The sequence below is a fragment of the Nannospalax galili genome, unplaced genomic scaffold (assembly GCF_000622305.1).
Source record: "Nannospalax galili isolate Female #2095 unplaced genomic scaffold, S.galili_v1.0 scaffold1259, whole genome shotgun sequence".
NCBI classification, from domain to species: Eukaryota; Metazoa; Chordata; class Mammalia; order Rodentia; family Spalacidae; genus Nannospalax; species Nannospalax galili.
This window is the reverse complement of record NW_008343968.1, coordinates 158,214-183,543: the sequence shown is the minus strand read 5'-3', so window position 1 is coordinate 183,543 and position 25,330 is coordinate 158,214. Positions and strand designations below refer to the sequence as shown.

General features: G+C 40.6%; 1 protein-coding gene across 9 annotated transcripts in view; it reads left to right on the top strand.

Annotated features, from left to right (window-relative positions):
- Sncaip (synuclein alpha interacting protein) overlaps positions 1-17,435 on the top strand; it is a 159,014-nt gene extending 141,579 nt beyond the window's left edge. For 7 of the 9 annotated variants that reach the window (XM_008840234.1, XM_008840237.2, XM_008840236.2 and 4 more), the window contains 5 exons: positions 2,229-2,398; positions 6,099-6,191; positions 7,607-8,675; positions 9,851-9,921; positions 16,816-17,435. In XM_008840234.1, coding sequence (XP_008838456.1) covers positions 2,229-2,398; positions 6,099-6,191; positions 7,607-8,675; positions 9,851-9,921; positions 16,816-16,897 — 1,485 coding nt within the window. In that variant the 3' untranslated portion in view covers positions 16,898-17,435. The remainder of the gene's footprint in view (positions 1-2,228; positions 2,399-6,098; positions 6,192-7,606; positions 8,676-9,850; positions 9,922-16,815) is intronic. The other 2 variants (XM_017799896.1, XM_029566988.1) reach the window with 1 other exon arrangement.
- Positions 17,436-25,330: the final 7,895 nt, after the last annotated feature.

The following is a 25,330-nucleotide window of genomic DNA, read 5'->3' as shown; positions in this document are numbered from 1 at the left end:
AAACTTATATAATCTCAGAATAGGATCTAGCCACTGGGTATGAGAATAATAATAATAATAATAATAATAATAATAATGAAAAACTAAGAGCAAACCTGGGGTCTTTAGAGGTAAGGAGGAGACTGAGGGAGGAAAGCAGTCAAAAGCAAACTGCAGAGATCAGTGTCAAGGGTGGAAATAACAGTGTGTGTCTGCACTGAGTGCCTGAGAAGCTGACAGGGTCTCTGTGATACCTGGAGAGGGTGGTGGGTGTGGCTTTATGGAAAACTGACCTTTTATGGTGAGTGGTCACAAACTAAAAGGGAAATGAAGCTCCTTAATGGTCTTGAATCCGAGTGATCTAAGATACCGAACACAAGTGTTGCTTGTGGAGGAAAAAAATTACTACCAAAATAAATCTATAAGTTTGCAGTCTCATTGTGTTATCAGAGAAGCGGACTAATACTCCTGTGACAGCTTTCTTTTGGAGTCTAATGACATCACAGTATAAGCAAGCATAAAACCATTTTTCTACTTCTAGATTATTGATTTCAGCCATGCTCTACCAACTCCTCCTTTCCCCTATTAATAATACTTTGGCCAAATGCCGTAACTTTGACACTTGCTTTTGGATATTAAATTTTACTCCAAACCAACTTAAAACCTCACTATTATTTCAAATTCCAACATTACCCTTCTCCTCACACTCCTAGCCCACTCCTGCCTTGCAACGAGGCAGGACTGGCTTTTAACACATCTCATTGGTTCCTACCCCTCATCCCACCCACCCTTTCAAGAACCAAGGGAAGGTACCAAGAGACAAAGTCAAGTGTCCCTTTACTTGGCTTCGAAAGGCCTTGGCCTCTTTGGAAGTCATTGCTGCATTGCTCCTTCATCTGGCTGTGCTCAGATGTGCTCTGTGGAAACCTCCAGAAGCATGTGCCTTCAGAGGATCCTCTAGGGGGTCTGTCCATTGGTACTTGACATGAGAGATCAGGCTCCAACTTTGCCTCCCCTTCTCCCACACAATTCCTTCCACCTATGATGCACCTACTGCCCGCTGCTTTGGAGAACTTCTTCCTTTGGAAGAGGGATAGAGCTAGAAGCAAGTTCACACCAAGAGCTGCTGCCTCACAGCATTCACTCCACCATGCCATCTCTTTTCAGCTCTTTTTTTTTTTTTTTTTTCGGAGCTGAGGACCGAACCCAGGGCCTTACACTTGCTAAGCAAGTGATCTACCACTGAGCTAAATCCCCAGCCCCTCTTTTCAGTTCTTTTATTCCTGATCAGGTAGTCTCAGACAGAGCTCAGAAAGTGTTATTTCAAAACCAGAGAGACAGAATTCCTCTCCACATCCTAGAGGCATCTCTGACTTTATGAATGACTCTTTTGGACCCCAACCACCAGAAGGAACAAAACAGCACAAACAGTGCACTGCACATCTCATAAAAGAAAGGACTTAGAGAGCAGCCATCCCAGTCCCCGCTCCCCCATGGCCATAGGTGGGGAGTGGAGGTGATGGCACTGGTTCCATTCCACCTCTGTTAGCTCTGAAGGGAGGCCTCTGATATCAACCACTGGAAGATCACCAAAGATTGTTTTTCTCTGAAGTGGTATCTCCCCCACCCAACACCATGGGCTCTGATAGCTGGCTTTGGAATAATGAGAAAAATTCTATCCAACATTCTATTATAGTCATTTAAAAATAATATTTAGAGGGACTGGAGAGATAGCATACTGGTTAAGAACACTGTTCTTGCAGAAGACCCGGGTTCACCTGGGTTCGAATCCCAGTACCCACATGGCAGCTAACAACTGTCCGTAACTCCAGTCTCAGGGGATCCAACAGCCTCTTCTGACCTCCGCGGGCATTGCACGACACGGATGCACTTATCTACATGCAGGCAATACACGCATGCATATAAAATAAAAAAATAATGAATACAATATCAAAATGATAATAATAATATTTAGAAGGAAGTCCTGGGGCTGCAGAGATGGCCCAGCAATTAAGAGCACATGCTCTTCTTCCAGAGGACCTGAGTTCTATTCTTAGGAGTCACATTGGGCAACTCATTACCATTTATAACTCCAGCTCCAAGGGATCAGGCACCCTTTCCTGGCTTCTTCAGGTACACACACACACACACACACACACACACACATGCAGTATACGCTTATAGATCTATATACATTTTTTTAATGTAAAGAAATCCTGATACAATCACGTTTCTGTATTTTCTGACAGACCCTGGTGGAGTATGGAGCAAATGTCACCATGCAGAACCATGCTGGGGAAAAGCCTTCCCAGAGTGCCGAGTGGCATGGGCACACCCTGTGTTCCCGGTACCTAGTGGTAGTGGAGACCTGCATGTCACTGGCCTCACAAGTGGTAAAGTTAACCAAGCAGCTAAAGGAGTAAGTGGCTACTTGATTCTTGGAGAACAAAGTCTGACTTGTATTTGTTGCACCTAGATTTCAGCCAAGGACTTTGGTAAGCTCCCTCCATTCTAATAGTAGAGGGAATTCCCAGCCATCTCCTCCTCCACTGTGTGGAGGAAACATACTATTTCTGTAGAGGAAAGATGATATTAGACCACAAAGTACACAGCAAGCTCTCCAAAGAGGAAATTACAGCCACCATGATAAGGTGTTCGATCGAGCCTCTGTCTGCATTCACATCATCTAGGGCTTTGTCATAGCAGGGCCCTGGTGGCACCCAGAAACATCTCTGACCTTCTGTTCTTAACAGTGTAAGAAATCATAAAGAGTATGACAGCGGGAAGGGCTAGAGATGTGTTTGCTACAACAACAAAAATGTGTATGGAGTAAATTACAAACAAGCAACTTCATATCCATCAACAGTACATGTATTGTGAAAATTAAGCAGATGATTAATGAACTTTCAAAATATAAAAGCATTCACATTATGACTTGTGAAAGTCAATACTTTCCTTGTTGTGATTACTAAACTGGTACACATTGCCTATCTGGATGTCATGGAAACATTTTCAGGAGAGTGCCATGAAATACTTGAAGAAGAGAGGGAGAGGTAAAAGTGCATAAAGGAAGTTTCTAGACGCCTGCCAGGAGAACCAACTTCAGCCCTTGACCATACAGCCTTTGATCACACAGATCACATGATGGTTGCCATAGTGGGGAGGGTTTCTTGAAAACTAGTATTCAAAAAGGGGCAACAGACAAGGAGGACAAAGCCTTTTAACAGAAAGTTAAATTTTAGAGGGAAAATATAAAGTCTTGCTATTAAGATATAGGCATATATTCATACATATTTTAATAGTGAAATATAATGTGATATAGCAAGTGATATATGTACTATAGCGTAGTGGGGGGAAAATATAACTGTAGATATGAATCATGTAACAATATGGTGTGACCTCAGGCCCTCTGCGTCTTCCCATCTCCCTCCACTCTCATCGCCACTGTGCTCCTCCCGCTGTGAGCATCTACAATAATCTTTTTCATGACTTTAAATTTTTCCTAGAAAATAAAATTTAAAAACCTGAAAAATAAAAGATTTTACTTCTAAGAATCCTCTGCCAAATTAAACAAACTTCCCGACTGGTGAGCTGGGTGGACTTCAAGATCTCACTGTAGCTGAGGAGAAAGTGTTCATAAATTAATAACCCACTAAGTTATTTTTCCTTTAATGAACAGACTTTCATATATGTCTGATCTGGGGCTGTAGCTCACTTTCCCAGCTTAGAGAGGCTCTGAGTTCAATCCTAAATACTAGGGAAAAGTGTGAATAAATGTTGCCCAATGCCTTCTAAAAACTCTTCAAGCAATGTCCACTCCCTCTAGTAATAAATAGACATACCCATGAAGTCTGCAGCCATACCACCCTGAACATACCCAATCTCATCTAATCTCAGAAGCTAAGCAGGGTTGGGCACAGTTAGTACTTGGATGGGAGACATACCCTTGATGAGGAACTTTAAAATGATCTAATAGAATTTCACACCCCCAAAACAGATTTTAAAAACATTCTCAACTTTTATACCATGAACTTTGAAGGGTTTTCATGATCTGCACAGCTGTTTTGATGTTTTATTGGTGATTTTATTAGTAAACTGTACAAATTCAGTCCTGACTGCTCTCTCTCTCAAAGATCTTAGAAGAAGCTATCCCTGTACACTAACAGCCCTTGAGTTGTCTCCAAAGCTAAATTCTGTAGGCAAATGTTGTTAGTCCAAAGACAAGATAAAATACAAGAAGTCCTCTTTTAGCACTGTTCTGTCACATACTATGTGTAAAAATGGAGTGAGCAAAACCAGAACTACACAGAGATCGCCACTTGGTATAACCACACACACCTTGGGGTGTGGGGCATCAGTAACAGACAGGAGCAGGAATGGAAATGGTTTCCAAGGAGGGAAAACTCAAGTCTTCCTAATCCAGAGTTCTGGAGGGGAGACAGCCTTGAACGCTACTTCCTTTGAGAATACTGTTACCAACTCACAGCAATTGTTACTGTTTAAAAATGGAAAACTTCAGCTCTGATACAGTGCTACTCAATAAGTCTAGGTGTTTGGAAGTGAATTTTGTCCCCACCGGAAAGATATATTGGAGTACTAAGCCCTAATACTTCATAGAAGTAATCAAGTCCAAGTGAGGTCTCGATGGTTGGCCCTATTCCAATGATTAGTGTTCTTATAAATGAAGGAGACAGATAAAGGCACGGAGAGTACACTATGTGAACATGAAGGCAGGGATGGTGCTATAAATTATAAAAGCAGTGTTTGCCAGTGAACATCGGACCCTAGGAGAAAGGCGTAGGACAGACCCTGCCATGGGCCTCAGAAGGAACCAACCTTCCTCACAACTTTGTCTCAGACTTCTTAGGCCTCCAGAACTGTGAGATGATAAATTCCTATTGTTTGAGGATGGAGAGATGGTTCATCAATTAAGAGCACTTGCTGCTTTTGAAAAAGACCTGGGTTCAGTTCTCAGCAACCATATCAGGGGGCTCAGAAGTGCCTGTAACTCCAGTTTTGGGGAATCTGACACCCTCTTCTGGCCTCTGAGGGCATTAGGCATGTATATGTTGCATATATATACATATATATATGTATATATGCAGGCATTCACACACGCACATAAAATTAAAATAAATCTTTAAAAATTATCATCTAATCCACCTGGTTTGTGGTACTATGGCAACCCTATCAAACTCCCATGATAGGCAAATACAGTTTTCTCTATGAAATTAACATTGATCCTTTCTGGAAGCTTCTTTCAAATCTAGAAAGCAAAGTGTTCTCCATTTGTTCTTGTTTCCAACCAAGAATCAACCGAAGTGCCACCAAAACTTTTTTTAATTGTGTCATAATTCATATAAGACAGCAAATAAATCTTTCTTCAAAATGATTATAATCTTCCTTTATCTGTCTTAGCCCCTCATAACTTTTGTCAAACACTTACTTTTGAGTATACACTTTTCCTATCCAACTAAATCACTTTGATTCTCATGGGGTGCTTTCCCTTAATATTTCTATGTCTTCAAAAAGCAAAAAGAACTTGACACGCATCCCAGCTAACAAAGTAGGGATCATAGAATGCTGTAATATATCTTGAGATTTTAGTCTTACATGAAACCAGTGTCAGCAAACTGTACACTGGGACAAAGCCAGCCCACCATCCCTTTCTGTAAGTACCCTTTGTTGGCACATGGCCATACACACTCATCTGAGTGTTGTGCAGTGCTGAAGTCACTCCAGTTCCAGGGAATCCGACACCCTCTTCTGAGGTCCGTGGACATTACACAACATGGATGTGCTTACATACATGTAGGCAATACATTCATACACATAATAAAACTAAAATAAATAAAATATTTTTTAAAATAAAATAATATTTCTTTACTCTTATTGATGAACATTTGAGTTCTCATAGTTTCTCACTAATATGAGCAATAAGCTTTTAGATACTTTTGATTATTTCTTTTGGAAAATTTCTGAATGACAAGAATAAAGACTACATGTTTTAAGGCTTTCGAATGAATTGCAACAACTGCATTGCGATGAAAAGTCTTACATGTTTAGTTTATAGCAGTGGCTTTGTACCAGAGAATGTATTCTTTGGTTGTTTTCTGCAGACAGACAGTGGAGCGTGTCACTCTGCAGAACCAACTCCAACAACTTTTAGAAGCCCAGAAGTCAGAGGGCAAATCACTCCCATCTTCACCCAGGTAATACCATGCATGCTGGTATAGGCAATTCTTAAGTATGTGAAATACTTAAATCTTCTCCTATATTTCCTTTCAATGTCTTTTAAGAAAATGACAACAGGGCTGGAGAGATGGCTAAGGGGTTAAGAGCACTGACTGATCTTGCAGAGGACCCAGGTTCAACTCCTAGCACCCACATGGCAGCTAACAACCAGTTCCAGTGGGTGCACTTACACACATGCAGGCAATATACTAATACACATAAAATAAAAATAATAAATTAAATATTTTTACTAAAAAAAAAAAAAGAAAGAAAAAAGCAGCAGCAACAGGGCTAACATGATAGCTCAGCAGTAAGAACATTTGTTGTTCTTCTAGAGGACCTGGGTTCAATTCCCAACACCTGCATGTTGGCTAACAGCCATCAATAACTCCAATTCCAGGAGATCCAATGCCCACTTCTGGCTTTTTCAGGGCATTGCACGCATGTGGTGCACTTACATACATGCAGGCAAAATGTTCATACACATAAAATAAAAATTAAAAAAAATTTTTTTTAAAGAAAATGACAAAAGAAAACATTTTTTTTCTGCTTTGAGACAGGGTCTCTCTGTAGCCCCATCTGGCCTGGTTACTATGTAGACCAACCCGGTCTTGATCTCACAGGATCTGCCTGCCTCTGCCTCCAGAGTGCTGGGATTAAAGGCACACCATGCCCAGCACTAACATTGTATTCTTACAAAAAGAAATAAAGGGCTGGAGAGATGACTCGGCAGTTAAGAGCACCGAGTGCACTTGCAGAGGACTCAGGTTTGATTCCCAGCACCCACATGGCAGCTACAAACCATCCTTAACTCCAGTTCCAGGGGAATCCGTAGCCTTCTTCTGACCTCGGTGGGATTGCACAACATGGATGCACTCACATACATGCAGGCAATACACTCATACTCATAAAATTAAAAAATAATAATAATAAATAAAATTTTTTTAAAAGAAAGAAATAATAAGATATGAGAGTGAAAAGTCTGTGAGTCCAGGGTCACGAGGCCTTAGATGACTTCCAGCTCTGTTGTTTCTTTGTTCCGCACCTCAAACAAGTCACTTTCTCTTTCTTTACTTGACCTGTGCAACGAAAGTAAAGCTATTCTGGCTGATAAGACTGCCAGAAATGCACTTAATTGAAGAAACTCATACAAAACTGGTGTATAAACAATAAAACAGGCAAATTCAGGAGTCATAAAGTATAAGACATGTTATACTACATTCTAGTGGCAGCCACTAGAATGGGATATTTGAAAATTGCTTTGAAAAACCATTAAGTAATTCCGTTGTTATTCCCCACAATTTGTGAGTAGTGTTAAAGGCTGCCCAGGGGCTTGTGGCTGAGTTTTAGTGTAATGGGAAATCATCTCATGTTTCCTTGGTCCTTCTTTCAGTTCACCATCCTCACCAGCTTCTAGAAAGTCCCAATGGAAAGTTCCAGATGCAGATGATGAGGCTACTGCCAAAAACAAACCAGGAGTCCATGAGGGGATTCAGGTTCTTGGAAGCTTATCAGCATCCAGCCGGGCTAGGACCAAAGGAAAAGATGAAGATTCTGATAAAATCCTACGCCAGTTATTGGGGAAAGAAATCTCAGAGAATGTCTGCACCCAGGAAAAGCTGTCTTTGGAATTCCAAGATGCTCAAGCATCCTCTAGGAGTTCGAAAAAAATACCTCTAGAGAAGAGAGAGCTGAAGCTGGCCAGGCTGAGGCAGCTGATGCAGAGATCACTAAGTGAGTCAGATACAGACTCCAACAACTCTGAAGACCCCAAGAACACTCCTGTGAAAAAGGCAGACAGACCCAGGCCACAGCCCATTGTGGAAACTGTGGAGAACATGGACAGCGCAGAAAGCTTACACCTAATGATAAAGAAACACTCTCTGGCATCTGGGCGCCGGTTTCCTTTCGGTACCAAGGCCTCCAAATCCCTGGATGGGCACAGCCCATCTCCCACTTCAGAAAGCAGTGAACCAGACTTAGATCCCCAGGGTCCAGGCTCAGGGATCACTCCTCCAAACCAGTCTTCTGCAGACCCTACTCAGTCTAGCCCTGACAGCACTGCTGCCCAGAAAGTTGCCACAAGTCCCAAGAGTGCCCTCAAGTCTCCATCATCCAAGCGCCGGACATCCCAGAACTCAAAACTCAGAGTTACCTTTGAGGAGCCAGTGGTACAGATGGAGCAGACTAGCCTTGAACTAAATGGAGACAAAGACAAAGACAGGGGCAGGACCCTCCAGCGGACCCCCGCAGGGAGTGAAACAGGGGAACAAATGAAAAGGCCTTTTGGAACCTTTCGATCCATCATGGAGACTTTAAGTGGCAACCAGAACAATAATAATAACTATCAGCCCACCAATCAGCTGAAGACCTCCACCCTGCCCTTAACCTCACTTGGAAGGAAGACAACAGATGCCAAGGGAAACCCTGTGAGCTCTGCTAGCAAAGGAAAGAATAAGGCAGTGAGTGCTATTTGGAGACTATCTTCTTATCACCTTTAATTTATAGTCTCAGTGCCCAAAGTGTTGACCTGTGCCACCATGAGAGAATCCTTCCACTCCCAAAATTCAGAAATCCATATGTTTCTAGTGAAACATTTCAGATTCAAATGCATACCCCTTGCTTTTCCTTGGTAAAATATCCCGAGAGAGGCAGGCAAATAAATCAGAGATTGTGTCTGATACTTATTTCCTGCTCTTTAGGCATTAGGGGTTATAGGCTAGGACGCATTTCTGTAAGATGAAACCAGCAGTCAGTGCAAAGTCAAGTCCTTTGTTGGCACTGATTCTGCCCCAGAAAGAGTCAGTTCTCTTTGTGTGACTGGATATTCTCAAGTTCAATTAAAAAGTCCGCAAATAGAAAACCCATTTCTAAACCACTCAACTCGAATAACTTCTGAAATGAATCCCCCACAGGGACCTCCACATGGCATGTTACCACACAGATCTCTAGGTGTTGATTAGACTCTGGAGAGACTGAAGTGCTGGCCAGTTCCCAGGAGATGGCAGAATGTGTCACGAAGTAGTTTATAATTGCATTTACTGGAAATCCATGCACTATCGCCTGTAATTTGTGTCCAGTGAGTAAGAGATAGGAACAGCTTTTTAGGCAATGTTTTCTGCATGTGCTATGCTTGTCACACTACCAAAAATAGTATAGCAGCCAGAGTGCAGAACTCTCTATGGAAGGAATGCCTCAGATCATCCAACATCCTAGTTCCTAATCCATTCAGTGGAGTATGAAAGCTTATAATTTATTATTTATATAAGGTTAAAACCCTATTACAACATAGCCTGAAGAAGTGTCTGCATTCTTGTTGTCGCAAATCAGGTTTTAATATCTCTTCAGTTGACTCATCACCAATTTTTAAATTATCTAGCAATTTCTTCTGTAAATGGTCCTTGTAATAGAAAACTTTATCATGTATTTATTAAGACTTTTTGCATTAACTATGTTAAAAAATGTTTCCAAATATTAGAGTTTCTGGATCAGCAGAAAAACTAACATCATCTCCCCAGGTTCCATGTTCCTATGCCTGTCCTCTACTCTGTCCCCAGCATGCATCAGCTTTATTGGACTTGTGCATGTGCTGAGCTTGTTGCATGTTTTCAGATAATGTTTAATTGTACTTCTCCAGGAGATGTACAGCAGCTGCATCAATCTTTCCTCTAACTTACTGACTGAAGAGCATCTGCGTAACTACATACGGTATGTGGCGTGGGGTGCACTTGACATTGCCTTGCCTTTGCCTGGAGTTGTATGAGCTTTGAAACGATGGACCTGCATCACTTTTCAGCAGGGGATAACACCAAGGAAGAAGAAAATTGCAAGTCTGCTCCCCAGAGAGAAGCAGGCTGAGGTGGTAACTAGGTCTTAGAAGGTAGCTAGTATCCACTGGAGGGGCCATTATCCCAGCATCAGTCCGAAGAATCTGCTCTGTTCACAAACTCAATGTTTCTTAGTTGACTGTGACTTTTGATTTTTGTTTTAATGGAGTCAAGTACCAAGTAAGTACAGAAATTAAATCCCTGTCATGGGCAGAGGAAGCCAGCTGCCACTTAGAATCAGAACTTTGAATCAGAGCTAAGTCTTATTTCAGTGCTGATTGTAAGCTGAAAGTGCCTTTCATCATCGCCTGATTGCAGGAGAAGCCAGGCCTTGCCAGGCCGAAACTCTCTAGCTTAGCTTTATGAATCACAGATCCAGTCCAGAAGCCAGTCTGATGAGTGTCCAAATGTATGGACTATGTATGTACAAAAGAGAGGGCTCTGGCCAGTGGCTGGGACTCCTCCTGAGGCAAAGTCTTCCTGTGCTTCCGTGTTTGTCCTGCACTGGGAATATGCACCATTCCCTGACCAGGCAGGAAGGAGCAACAGGAAACTAGCCCGATGAGAGTTAATGTGGTCAGCTCCTTTTGACTGGTTTATTTGAGATTTTAATCACAAAACCCATAATCAAAGCAAACTTGGTTTTAAAACATGTCAGTAATTGAAAAATCATGACATGGTATTCAACATTGCTCCAAAATCTTCCAAAGGGTGTGTGTACTATACATAGGAATTTTACTTCAGAATACTAAAATGAAAGAAAGTCTCGTTTGTGCCACCTCGAAATCAAATTTAATTTGCTTCTTGTCTATATTGAGGCTGGAAGGACATTTAATCTGAGTCATGTTGGGGAATATCATTAGGGATCTCATTAATTTGGTGCAGTGAAGGAAGACCCTTAGAGCCTTAATATGTGCTAGTTACCAGTAGTCTCACTTGGGTGCAGCTGGCAGTAGGTAGCCTCAAGGCAGAGTCTGGACAGCTTTCAGCCGTCCTGGGGAGAGGCTTCTGGCCAGTACAGAGAGCCCAATGCCTGAGGTGGGAAGATGATAGGAAAAAATGTTCTGTGCTCTTCCAGACCTTGGCATTAGCCCACTTCTGTTTCTTTCAACCGAGTCCCTATTCTTGGACCCTTTTCTGTCTCTGTTTTATATTGGATGTTTCTTCTTGATGCCTGGAAAATGCTGCTTTTGTCCTTGTGTCAAGGAAACACAAAGATTTGGCAAATTCCCGAGATGCAGAAAGGCCAATAGCGCTCCTTTCTTCCCGGCTACCACAGTAACTGGGAGCAAGATAAGTCTTAGAATCACGATAGAGTCTCCTGCCAGAAATACTTCACTCTGTTTTTGACAAGCAACAAAGCTGAGACTTTTACTATAATAAGATTACAGAACTCAGAGCACAAAATCAGGCTTTAGAACCAATCAGATATCCAAGACTAGTTTAGTGCTTTCTGATTCAGCTTAAGGAACAGCCCTTCTAAACACACAGTTGAACTTAGCCAGTTCCCTGGCCTCGTGTAGTAACAGTGCTTGATTACATCACTAAATACTTAGAAATGCCAAAATAAAATAATTATGATATCAAATAAGCATTCTGATCTATTTCCCTCACTGCTCTATAAGGTAACATATACTTTATCATGGTTTTAGTTTGTCATCTGTTTCCATAAAAAAATAGAAAGTCTAGTTTGTTTGTTTTTCATATTAGAAAGAAAGGATACTTCTTATTGCTCCTGAATCACATACACGCAGGTAGAACAAGCCCGGTCCACTCCTCAGATAAAGCAAGAATGGCTCTCTCTACTTGCAATAAAGATTCCTCAGAGAAATTAAGACTTGAGTGAAATGTTGGAATGAAAAATGCACAGTTAACTCTAATGCCAGCTGTGTTTACCTGTGGGATCCAAGTATAAGCACTCATCTATCAGTGGTGACTTGCCACAAAAACGTACTTGGAGACCAGGTAGCTCCTTGAGATAGCAAAGGACTTCCTAATCTTTGGATGGGAGATGCTGAAAAGAGTCACTACTACTGAGTCACCTTGTCAGCAGAAATAATAGGTATCAGTTCCAGGGATCCATTCAAATCAGTCTAGTTTCTAAGAAATTTTTCCTGGTAAAAGAAAAACAGGGACAACAAATGTAGCATTTTAAGAAAGTCAGCTCTGTGAGGGGGCTCTGTTTGCTGTTTATTTTTCTAAAATTGGTCATAGATTGGTAGCAAAATTTCTTTTCAATGCCCTTTAAAATTCGATTCAACCTTGTTACTTTGCCAGCTTTCCCAGTGTGTTTCAACTGCAGAAGATGACTTGGTTTATAACAAGCAGATTTATTTCTACTTTATCTTACAAAGGCTATGTTGACCTTGAGTTACTACAACTCCAAGGAGATGTTTATAATTAGTGGTCTTAAAATGCCAATGAAACATTCATTTCCTGGAGTTTGAGTCTGTCTGAGATTTGTAACACATAAAGGTAGCTTGATTCCAGACCTTGGCAATGGAGAGTAACACCTTCTCTGACCATGTGGCCCTATTACCTGAGGAATTAACACCCCAATCCTAGCACCAGTATTGGAGGAGACTCCTTAAAAAGACATGAAGCAATAAACACTGCTAGTGTGGGTTTTATACCCATGAATTAGCCACACTGGGAATTGTATATCTAGAGCCAAGAGTAATGTCAAATTTTTGGCATAGATTTTGACAGCTACTTCAAAGAGAGTGATCTTTTGGGCCTAGGGATTGACTGATGTACACTGTGGCACTGGGGGTCTGTTGCTTTGTCCCGTAGAAAGTACAAAGGGAAAACCTTCCTTGGAAACCACAGTCAGGCCACCAGGACATGTTCTTTTGGTCTACTGATCCTGGTTTAATGACAGAAAGCTTAGGCACCAACAACTCATTCTCCGTCTCCCTTTCCTCACTCCTGAAAGATCCAGCTGTGACTTGAGCAGGCCCAAAAGGGAGGTATATTCTTCAGTGTCGTCATACCACATGTCTGCCACTACTAGACACATCTCTGTACACTACAGAACCTACCTATAACCTTTCTAAAGGCTAAAAGTGATAGGTTGAAATCAGCACAGATAGAAAACCTTTCTGGGTCACATCTCTGCATTGCCAAGCCATTCTTTTCAATATCTTTATCAGTAAGTCACATTTGGGGGAAGCTAGGAAGATAGCTCAATCTGTAAAATGCTTGCTGTGTAAACTTGAAGACTTGAGTTTGAGACCCAGAGCCTACATTTTAAAAAAAGAAAGCCAGGTGTGATGGTACGTGCTTGTGATCACAGCACTGTATCAGCAGAGACAAGTGGATCCCTGGGGCTCCCTAGCCAGCAAGTCTACCCAAATCAGTGAGCTCCAAGACAGTATCAGAAAACAAGTTATATGACTCCTGAGGAACAACACCCGTGGGTGGTTTCTGACTTCCACATGCATGTGTACACATGTGCACTCATGCCTCCACACATACAGATAGACGTACCCACATGAACATGAGACTCACACACAAAAGACACATTTTTCTGTCCAAGGCACAGGTCTCTAAACTCAGGGAGGTCATAATGAAGAGACTCGACAGAGAACATGACTAAAACAAGCTTTCTGAAGGCCTAAGAGCTCCGTGAAAGCAGTCATCCTTGAGACCATTGTCTGCCAGCGTCTAGCATGGTATGTGGCATATGATATAGAGAGAAACAGAGCTTGACAGGGGAAAAGAAAGAAGAAAAAGGAAGAGAGTCCGTAGGGAAAACATGAGCCCATCATCCTGCAGCGAACAAAATGTTATGCTGTGTTAATTCCTTTGGTTCTCCCTCCCTATCCTCCTCTCCAGTGAGTTTCAATTTGGGTATCATTTAAAGTGTACATGTACATACTTCAAACCAGGATCCCAGTTTTTAGTAGAGAAAACGTATAGCTTGGCTTTGAGTAAAACTCTAAAGGAAGAAAAAAAAAAAACACTTACCAAGGTCTTCCTTTGGTTAGCAAGAGTCATGTGTTACAGGCTGTGAACAATTGTACAGATACTGAAAGTTGCTCCAATTGCCGCACACTATGGAAATACAGAGTCTATGCCTAGATGATTCACCATGCTGGATTACTTGAAAGACTGTTATTTAAATTTAAGTCTTTTCTCCTTTTCAATTTTGGTCACTCAGAATGTGATTTCATATCCAAGAGTGAAATAGAGGCACAACAATTATCGGAATAATTTATGCCAGAATGATCCAGTTTTGTGCTTTGGAATTCTGGTAATGGAGGACTGAGTGATTAAAGGATTCAGGGAAGACTGAATTATTATCATATCATTTGGATAAATGTCTCAAGTTAACAGTTTGCTTAGTTTGGATTCAGCTTGCTCAAATCAAACTTCCTTTTTCTTTCAGAAAGGGGATTCTTTTGAGGGTGTTGAACATAATACCCCATATATTAAAACAAAAATATCCCTTCAAAAAATCTTAGCTATATTATCTTTAGCCTACAGCCTATGTTGTCTTTTTAACTTATTTTAAAAATCAAGATTATATAAATACATATAAGTAATACTGGCATGGCAAAAGTTGGCCATCCCACAATCAGGTATGGATGAAGGAGGAGCTAGGGGACCCCCATCCTTCACTGTTTAAACTATTTCCTACCCATAGATTCAGGGACAGGGAGTCATTATCTCCAGTTGTGTACCCACTGGCAACCCCGCCAGCCTCCAATGGAGAGTCCCAATCCAGTGGCTGCACAGATGGCCCTGGTTAGACTGAATGAGCCACAAAGAAAACCAAAATCATGACTCTGGGAAAGGAACTGGTAGGGATTGGGAGAAGTTATAGAAAAGGGAGGGAGATGAGATGGGAGGAAACAGTAATCATTGTATATACAATGTATGAAATTGTCAAAGAACAAAATCAGTCAAAAAGTTGGCTGCCTCTTATGCCCACTCCATTCCCTGCACTCTTCGTCCCCCTCTGAATCCACCACGTGCTCTCCCCTCATACTTTCTCCAATATTCTTTTTAAATAGCTTGCCCGCATGGACTTTCAGTTTTAGATCTTTTCCCTATTATCTACTGGCATCTTACTATAGATGTTAAAAATACCAAGAGCACTTAACATAGTCTAGCAAATATTCCAGATGCTTTACACACATTTACTATTTTAATCTTCACAATGATATATATGGCAGATACTATTATCATCCAAATTTCTCACACCGAAAACAGGCATAGATGATTATGTATCTTGCCCAAGATTATAGAGTAATGATGGTTATAATTATGGAACCAGGATTTGAATTTGATCAGTCTGGTTCAAAAGTTCATATTAAGCTGGGTGTGGTGGCACACACCATTAATCCCAGCACCTGGGGAGATACCTCAGTGGGCAAAGTACTTACCATACAACTATGACCACCTGAGTTCCACCCCCAGAACCCACATTTTAAAAGCTGAGTCTCAAAGCCAGGCATGGTGGTGCATGCCTTTAATCCCAACACCAGGGAGGCAAAGACAGGAGATCTCTGTGAGATTGAGGCCAGCCTGGTCTACATATTGAGTACCAGGCCAGCTGTGGCTACAGGGAGCTACTGTCTCAAAAACAAACAAACAACAACAAAACGTTCATATTAACAGTAAGTCCTGTTTTAGTGTCTCTCCCTCCGTCCCTCCTTCCTTCCATTGCTCGCTCCATCTTTTTTCTCCAGTACTCGATATGAACCCAGGGCCTCAAAATCTAGATAAGCACTTTAACACTAAGCTGTATCCCCAGCCCCACACCCCTCCTTATAAAACCACAAGGATTCATTCACAGATGCTCCCAAAGGTTCCTCCTCTGAGCACCATAGTTGGTTTAACTACCTTTTCAGTACCCACAATGGAGACTAAATTTCCACACATGAATTCTTGGGAGACACATTCAGACCATATCCAAGCCATGGCAGTTAGCAAGCATGATTTTGAGATCATAACATCACACATGAGCTTCTCCTGCATGCAAGTGTGTCTTCATGTTAATGAGAACCATTATCAGAAGCATATGATTTGTCTTCTGTAGTGGCAATAAGAACTTAGTGTTTCATAGGCTTGTCCCCAATCAGGGGCTGGCTTGTCTTGGTAAGTTTTTAAACAGTCTGTGCTAATATTTCATGAAAATGAACATATCTTATCCAGGTAAAAATTTATTTCAAAAAGAAAACTTGTTCCAGTGCTTGAGTTTATCCTCTTTCTCCACAGACCTAGCAGATATTGAGTATTGAGGGTAATAGTGTTAGTGTCCCTGGTTTTGCTTTCTCCTATACCTTTACCTATTTGTGGTCTTTCAACATGCTACCCAGTTATCACCCCTAAAAGCACTCTTTTCCAACTTTTAAGACACCAGCTTACTTGAGAATTAAAAGTATCACCAGTGATTCCATGTAAGTAAAATACAAAAAGGCCTTGCTTCCAGTCAGCCAGCAAAACTGCATATCCCATCTTGTTTGACTCTCAAAAAAATCCCCTTGACCATAGAGTTCCTGGATTCCAATCAGTATGGCTGAGAAAGTCTTTCTGGAACCAGATACAAATGTGTTCAGTAAGTGTGTATTTTTGAATGACTATTGCTTTTATTACATTTAAACAGCGGTTTATATGAAAAGCAAATAATTTGCCTTCTGGAATGAGGGCTCCTCGGTGTGGTTTGGGGATGAATGATTTCCATTTTGGGTGAGTTATTTAGTGGCATTGTCTTGTAACTTGACCATAGTTTTATCTAATTTTGGCCTGTGGTTTCTTTTCTACTTAGATATAATGACATCAATAGAAAAATGAAATCCTACAGTACAAAGCACATTGCTGAGCCAGAGTCAAAGGAACTCTTCTTGTGACTCACTCTTGTTATTATTATTCTCCCTGATGCCCTTTGGACACCATTGGAAGTTACTGGACTATTCACTATGGAAATAAGACCATGAGAACACCTCACCAGCAGAGCAGAATATCGGGATGCCTTAAGTTTATAAGATGAGACTTGTTATAAGATACATTTTGGGTGATATCTGTATATAGAACTTGTTTTTTTAAGATGCAGTTTGAGAACATGATTGGACAAATGTATGAACTTAAATATTTAACATTTGATTGATTCACCCTGCTCATAGTACATCCACTAAGCCACTGGCATGGTTGGTGTTTCATCCATTGCATGAGGATTTGCTAGTGTTGACTGAACTTTCCTTTCCCTATAACATGGGCGACTTTGGCCCAGCTCCTTAGTGAGGCCAGGTCCATGGTATTATTTTATGTCAAACGTTGTTTGTTCTGTCATTTCTACTCTTTTTTATAAAGGAAATTAAATACTGTTAACAGCACTATGAGCTCGGGGCATCTCCTTTCTAATAAATTTGTGATGTTCTGATTTCTAAAGGGCTTTGAAAGTATTTTGATTGCTGATATTTGATTTCAAGAACAAACTGCCCTGTTTAGCTGGTTTCCCTTAAGGGGTCAAATAAAACATTCTATACTTCATTAAGTACTAAGGGATCAGACAAGTATATGGAATGAACCAATTCTGCCTTCTCAAATTTCAGTGCTGACGTGGGAAAATATTAATGACAGCTAAGGATTTAGTCCCTTCTTGGGTCACTTTTTTTTTGCTCCTGACATGTTATGAGGCTTGTATAATCCCTATGGGAGACAGAGTGGAGCCTAAGCTTATAACAGTCCTATTGTTGATACAATTCTTTCAAACCTCTTAAGCAGCAAGTTACAGGAAAGTTCATCTTATCATGTAAAAAGGCATTTCTGTTGAAACTTCAAGAGTTTATTTTCAAAGCATTGGCATGACCTGTAAGAGGCCCGTCAAGTTATCATTTAAGAACAGATGTATTCTTACCAGTAGGAGGGAGCAGAGGCTACAGTTGCTTACAAGTTTTCTGCAGTCTAATGTGGGCCATTCTGTGTCCTAATGCACAGAACAGGCCAATGTCCAAATCTGGAGGTTATTCTGCATATATGAGTCAACTTGACTTAATGAGATACAGTGAGGTACAGAAGGATTTCATATTTGAGTGCCTTTTATGTACAAATGGCAATATCACTGTTACCATTTCATACAATTAGAAATGAGCTTTGAAGAAATATAAGCACTGTACCAAAGTTTACACTACTAGTAAATAGCAAAATTAAGCATCGGTACAAGCTTGTTTGTCATCCCCATTGAGCTAGCCTTCAAACCTATGCTATGCCACCTCCCTAGAACAAGGCCCTGAACAGCTCTTGGGTCCTGGACAGGGGACACTGCCTCCTTGAGAAATCTGAAAAACATCAGAGTGGCTTAAATACACAACTAGGAAGAAGGTGCCTTCCAACTTACAGCAAAAGTTTCACTTTGTCCTCAGCAAAGTTTACTGTGTCCTCATCCGAGTCTTGTGAGTGACCTTTATTACGAATGCCTGGTGTCATTTCTCATGCTGTACTCAAACAAGATGTCCTGCATCTGACTTTAGGACTCTACCACCTCTGCCCTCTTTGCTTCCTTCCTCACATCTCACTAATGTGTGCTGTTGCATGGATTTGAAGAGAGGATATAGAGCAAATACATAAGTTCCTGTTTCCTGCCTGCTGCGAGATGAGGTGACATGAGTCACATATTGAGGCAATCTGTGGTACTTGGCCCAAAATGGGATTTGTAAGGAAGGAGGGATCCAGAAAGTGCTCCAGCTGTTCCCCGAGGTCCTAGTTCTGCTCTAAGCTGTTTTTAAATATGAAAGATGAAAGGTCTGGACATGACCTATAGGTTTTTAAAACAAGACAAGAAAACTAATTAAACATTAGCAAAGAAAATTTCAAGAGTTTTTGTGAAAGAAACTATCTTGACTTAGGAAACTCTGGCAATCCAGCTGTTCTGTAGAAGTAACATTTTACTTCTAAAGCACTAAGTACAGAAGAACAGATAATGGAGAGGATGAAAAAGGAACACTGAAGAGATTCCTGTGAGCCCAACTACAAGATCACACGGTTTCTATTTAATGAAGCTGCTAGGACACTAAAAATGCTGGTCCTCAAATCATGCATGGACATGTATTCACTAAGTTTCTTATCAAATGAATAAATTAGAGTCACCTGAAATACTTAGTTATTTTTTCCTTACTACAAACAGTTTTGTACACTATTTTTAAAATGAAAGCACAAACTTATTTTCTGTGGGAATTGAGACACATTTGTATATTAAGAGAGAGTGGGTGTGTGGCTCCTTTTAGTAAGCAGAGCTCTGGGGCTCCTGCTCCAACTCCTTCCCATTGGGCTAGTAAAGTGAGCAAGCTCTATCTGCATGCCTAATTGCATGCAGCAGAGTAGGAAACTCGGCTCTATTGTAGAAGACAATCACATCTGTCAGCATCTTGTAAAGATTTCTTTCCTTTATGTCTCCAAAGGGACTTGTACTGCCAAAGTTCAACACATCAAATTAAGAATGTTTGTTACAAAAGATAATAAGACACTAAACTACCACCATTTCGAACAAATTGAATTCCTGTTATTTATTCACATTAAACAGTGTCACAACTTCAACTCTAATGAGAAAGTCCTGGATGTTTTTCAGGGATTTGGAAGTGGAGATAAGATTCTCAAGGCTATCTTCCAATAAGATTTTGATTTGTGTGTGTGTGTGTGTGTGTGTGTGTGTGTGTGTGTGTATGGTGATGGGGATGGAACTTGGGGCTTTACCCATGCTAGGCAAGGGCTATACCACTAAGCTATACCCAAATCCAATATATTAATCTCCTTTCTTTTTTTTTTGGTCTTTTTGAGACAGGCTCTCCTTGTAGCACTAGCTGGCCTGGATTCGCTGTGGAGGCCAGGTAGACCTCGAACTCACAGAGATCCACCTGCCTCTGCCTCCTGAGTGCTAGGATTAAAGGTGTGTGTCACCACACCTGGCAATTAATCTCTTTTCTTAATAATTCATTTTTTCATGTGTGTGAGTGTATTGCCTGCATGTATGTAAGTGCACCTGTGTTGTGCAATTCCTGCGGAGGTCAGAAGAGGGAATTGGGTCCCTGGAACTGGAGTTTGGATCCCTTGGAACTGAAGTTATGGATGGTTGTTAGCCACCATGTGGGTACTGAGAACTGAACCTGGGTCTTCTGCAAGAGCAGCCAGTGTTCTTAAATGTTGAGTGATCTCTCCAGCTCCAAATTCATTATTTTAAGATTTTTTTTTCTTCAGAGTGAACAGACATACCAGGCATAGTGACACATGCCTATAATCTTAGCACTCAGAAGGCAGAAGCAGGACAATTGCAAGTTCAAGCCCACATCGAGTAATCATGACAAGGTGGTGATAGAGGGTGGGAAAATGGCTATTTAAAGAGTGCTTGAATCCCTAAGAACTTCTTTGTTACAAAATGGACTAAATGTTTATTCTTCCATGCCCTTTAACCTGTTTACGTTGACTTGACAAAACTGAGTAAGAATACAGAATTCATTTCTTCCATAAAATGAAGCTCTCTCTACCTACTGCCCATGATGTTCATTGGCAGATAAGCTTGTCTTCATGGCCTGTGTTATCTCCAGCATTATTTCTCTCCATTATTATACAGTTTTACATAACTTTTCAAGCACTTGATTCTACCTCCTATTGAGACCATAAATTTATTGATATTAACAAAATCTCTACATCACTTCATAGATGGTGGTCGGTGAATGTTGATAATTTTTTTCAGCATCTTCTAGCCATCTCTCTCTCTTCTTTGTTTTTCTGACTCTTCTTCAACCTCCTTTTCTTTCCTTTCTTCTCATTTTCTCACTTTTTTCATCCTTACTCCCTTCCACCTCATTTTACTCTCATCTCCCCCACCTTTTTGTGTTTTCATTCTCTGCCCTGTTTATAAGATCTTGAAACATTGCCTTAGTTTTCATCCTGTTGCTATGATCAAATACCCTGGCAAAAGCAATTTAAAGGAAGAACTGTTTGTTCTGGCTCACAGTTCAAAGTACAGTCTATCATAGCAGAGAACTCAAGGCTGCAGGAGTTTAAAGCACCTGGGTGACATTGTCTCCATAGTCAGGAAGCAGAGTAACAAACACTAGCACTAAGATCATCTTCTCTATTTACAGTCTAGGATCACAGCTCAGGGAATGGTGCCACCCAGTAGGCAGATCTTTCCACACCAATTAACCAAATTAAGATAATCTCTCACAGGCATGTCCAGAGGCTGGTATCTCAGGTAAAATCTAGATCTTATTAAATTGACAATTGAAATTAGTCACCATGACCCTACACCTTGTCAGTCTGACACTCTAAATTGTAACTTCCCACTCTTTGTTCCTAAAGTCTCCTGTCCATCTCATAATGTGAAATACAATTGAACTTTAAAGGTTATCACACTATTTAACAATTCCAATAGTTTAAAGGTCTAAAGTCCATGTCTCATCTGATACTCAAAGCAATCTCTGTACTGTGGGTTTTTTTAAAAAATAAATAAATAAAGGTTACCTGATTCCAAAATACAATGGCACAGAGTAAACATTCCCACTTTAAAATAGAAGAATCAGGCCTAGAGAGATGGCTCAGAGGTTAAGAACACCAGAGGACTCAGGTTCGATTCCCAGAACCCACATGGTGGCTAACAACCATCTGTAACTCCAGTTTCAGGGGATCCAAAGCCTTCTTCTGACCTCCGCAAGCATTGCACAACATGGGTGCTCTTACATACATGCAGGCAATCATTCATACACATAAATAAAAATAATAAAATATTTAAAAATGAAGAATCAGGGCACAGCAAGGAATGACAAAACCAAACAAGACCAAAAATCCATCACAGAAAACACTAAATCCTACAACCCTATGTAATGTAATCATCTGGGTTCTGAATGGATTTGGTAGCTCAGTTCCTCCATCTCTGCTGCCTAAAGCACACATCACCTCTTTCTCCTGAACCAGTACCACTCAGTGCACACAGCTTTCCTCCGTGAACATCCTATAGTCCTGGAGTCACCTTTGCAACTTAAGCTTCACCTCCTCAACTTCACACAATGGCCTCCTAGGGCCTCTTTTCAGAGCCTTGACCTGCCATATAGTTCCTGGCCTCAGCTGCTTCTGCAACTGTGGAACAGGACTACTTGATTCCTCAGTCTTGCCTCTTTCATGCCTGCAAAACCAGTACTACGTGGATGATGATGCCAAGTTCTGCTGCCAGCTCAAGATGTAGTCTGACACCCTTGGGCCATAGCTGTATCAGCTTCTGTGGCTAAACCTGAGGAAACATTTCCCTAGGCAGTTGCTTGTGAAGATCATGGGAACCTTTCAATTTAGTCTTCCTTTCTTAAATGAATTTGGGTATTCACAAGATGGAGGCTCTGATGGGTGGAACACCTTTCCTGTTGTCCTATTGTCCCAGTACATCCAACAAGGTTTCTCTTCAGTGGTGCTAATGTCATTAACAATTACAGCTGCTTTCTTAGTATCAGCCTGAACACTCTCCTGTCTTGAAATTTTCCTCTGCCAAACAAATTAACAGATTACCTCTAAATTCAACTTAACAAGTCCTCAGAATATGGGCAGAATCAAACCAAATTCTTGTCCAAAATACTTCACAAATGGTCCCTAGCTCAGTTCCTGATAGAGTCCTCATTTCCCTCTGAAACCTCATAAGCCAGGTCTCCACTATTGGCATTTCTCCCCGAATTCTTGTCTTCCAAGCTCCCACTAGAATGGCCTGTTAAATCTCTGCTTCCAGCATGCTAGGGCTTTTCTAGCCCTAAGTTCCAAGCTCTTCCACATTCCATCCACAAAACAGTTCCAAAGTGTCAAAAACTACATGGTCAGATTCATCATAGCAATGGTCATGCTTCCACATATCATTTTTTACCTTGCTTTCTTTTTATGTTGCTGTTTTAAAATTCTCTCACAAAGCTGCTTAAGAAAGGAAAGGTTCATTTTGTCTCATAGTTCGAGGTATAATCCATCATGGCAGGGAAATCAAAGTTCCATGAACTGGAAGCTTCTGGTCATATTGCATCCATAAGAAGCAGAGCACAATGGATGCTAATGCTCAACTCACTGTCTCCATTTATATTGTTCAGGATCTCAGTCCAGAGAATGGAGCTGCCCACACTGGGTGTGCCTTCCCATATCAGTTATCCTCATTAAAATAATCTCTCACAAGAATGCCCAAGTAATTCTAAATCTCATCAAGTGGTCAGTTGAGATTAACCATCACACCCTAAATATAGAATCTTCTCTAAAGGAAGTCAACAAAGGAATTCTAAGAAGCAGAAATAGGAAGTTTTATAGTGAAAAATAAGTCTTCTCTCTCCTCTTATCCAGAACGTCAGTAAACTAAGCACTCTCTATATAATTATGAATTCAACACAGAGTGATTAAACCTACACTATGAATGAGCCCACAGCACAAAGTAGGTACTTGAATAAAAAATGACCCAAAAATTAGGATCAAAGTCTGTGATTGTAGGAGTTGGATTAGCCTTCCCAGATACTTTTTTTAAGAGGCAGGATTACAATTACACATGATTTGCACAATCACTCAGACAGCCTAGTAGTTTCAGACTGGTCTCACATGCACAATAGTCCGCCTGTCTCAACCTTCCAAGTTGTTAGTATTACAGGTGGTTCCATCATGTCCAACTGCCAGATACTCTTAAAACTAGGAAGGACCATGTGGCTCAGTCTGGCCAAAGAAAGAAGTGTGTTAAATTTGTAGCAAGAAGCTTTAGGAAATTTTGTGGAGGAAAAAGCTCACCTGGAACTCACATTTTCCCCTTATGTGCCATCCTCTTCTTCTTCCCTGGGTACAGTACAACCTGTTAACTATAAGGACAAACATCTCATGCCAAAAAATGGAAAAGCAAAAAGGAGCTTAGTTACTTGAATGGTTGTACGAGTTCTGAATGGCACCACATATGATTTGATGAATAAGCTTTCTTAATTAACTAAGTACTGGCATGTGGCCTGTGGTAGGACTAGCCAAATATAAATTCTAACTAAAGCATTCAGTTGCTAAAATGGAGGATAGTGCAAGCAAAATTCTGTACTAGAGTGTGATATACCACCTTCAGAAAGAAAGGACATATTCCCCAGCTGTCAGCAAGCAGTACTGCTGACCCAGAGCCCTTAGAGGTTAGCTTTCTTTGGGGATCATGCTTAGCTGAAGAGGCCCTCTTTGCCCAAGAGCATTCCTCTCCCTGGGCAGCCCATGACCAGTCAGTGTCAGGGTACACAGGCCCAGTCATTCACCAAGCTCTAGACAATTCCTAAAGACCATCTCAACTCCAGAGAAAATCATGTATTTGACTCTTCTTGCTTCCTTTCCCTCTGTAAATGATGATCTCAAGAGCCATCGAAAATAAATTCAGTGCAACAGTCTCAAGGTCACAATCTACTTATGTGAGAGTATAATCTCTGACTGCATATTGGCATGTCCAAGAGTTGAAGATGTCGGGGTTACAAAAAAAAAAATTGTTTTGATTCCATTTGATGCCTAAACTAACTACTACACTAGGGGGCTTTAAGAACACTTTTCATATACCCAAGTGGTTTCCCCTGAATATATTTGGGACATGTTAGAACCAATTCCAGTATATAGAATTTAGACCATTCTACCATCAAGAAGGTCTAGTGTCAAAATATACATGGTAGGGCAGAACTGTTTAGGTAAATTTCAAAGAAATGAAGTCAAAGTTACATTCTATTTGAGTAAAATTTCATTTGTTTGTTGATGTTAAATTGATACATACCATTCTTACCATCCATCCATAGGCCATAGGTAATCTATCAACTTCATTTCATGACTGATGGTTGAATTTAAGTCTCCAAAGAAATACCACCTCTATACTCCAGATTTTACCATAATCAAATAAGAAATAGCCATGTAGTAAAAACTTTCCATATACTTCTTATAAAACTTATTGAAACCATCATATGTTTAAAAAGCCAGTGGCCCCATATGGATCATAAAATAAATTCCTCTTAGAGTTAGTACTAGGGGGAAATCTGCCTCCACAGAAAAACTGGCATGGTTTATTTTATTAGCCAATAAGAACTTTATGTAACTTGTGTTTTCCTTTTCGTCTTGCATGCCAGAAAAAGGTCAAAAGTAAAGTTTGCACTAAATCACAATAGCAATCCTTAACCTAGATTTTTCTAGAATACCTATCTCTCCAACAACATCACCTTCTTTTGTTCTTACTTACTTTTTCATTGATTCTGATGACTGAAACATTTGTCTTATAAGCCACCTCTAAGCCTTCTGGAAATAAGTGACTCAAATAAATATAAATGTTACCATCATTTTTGTTA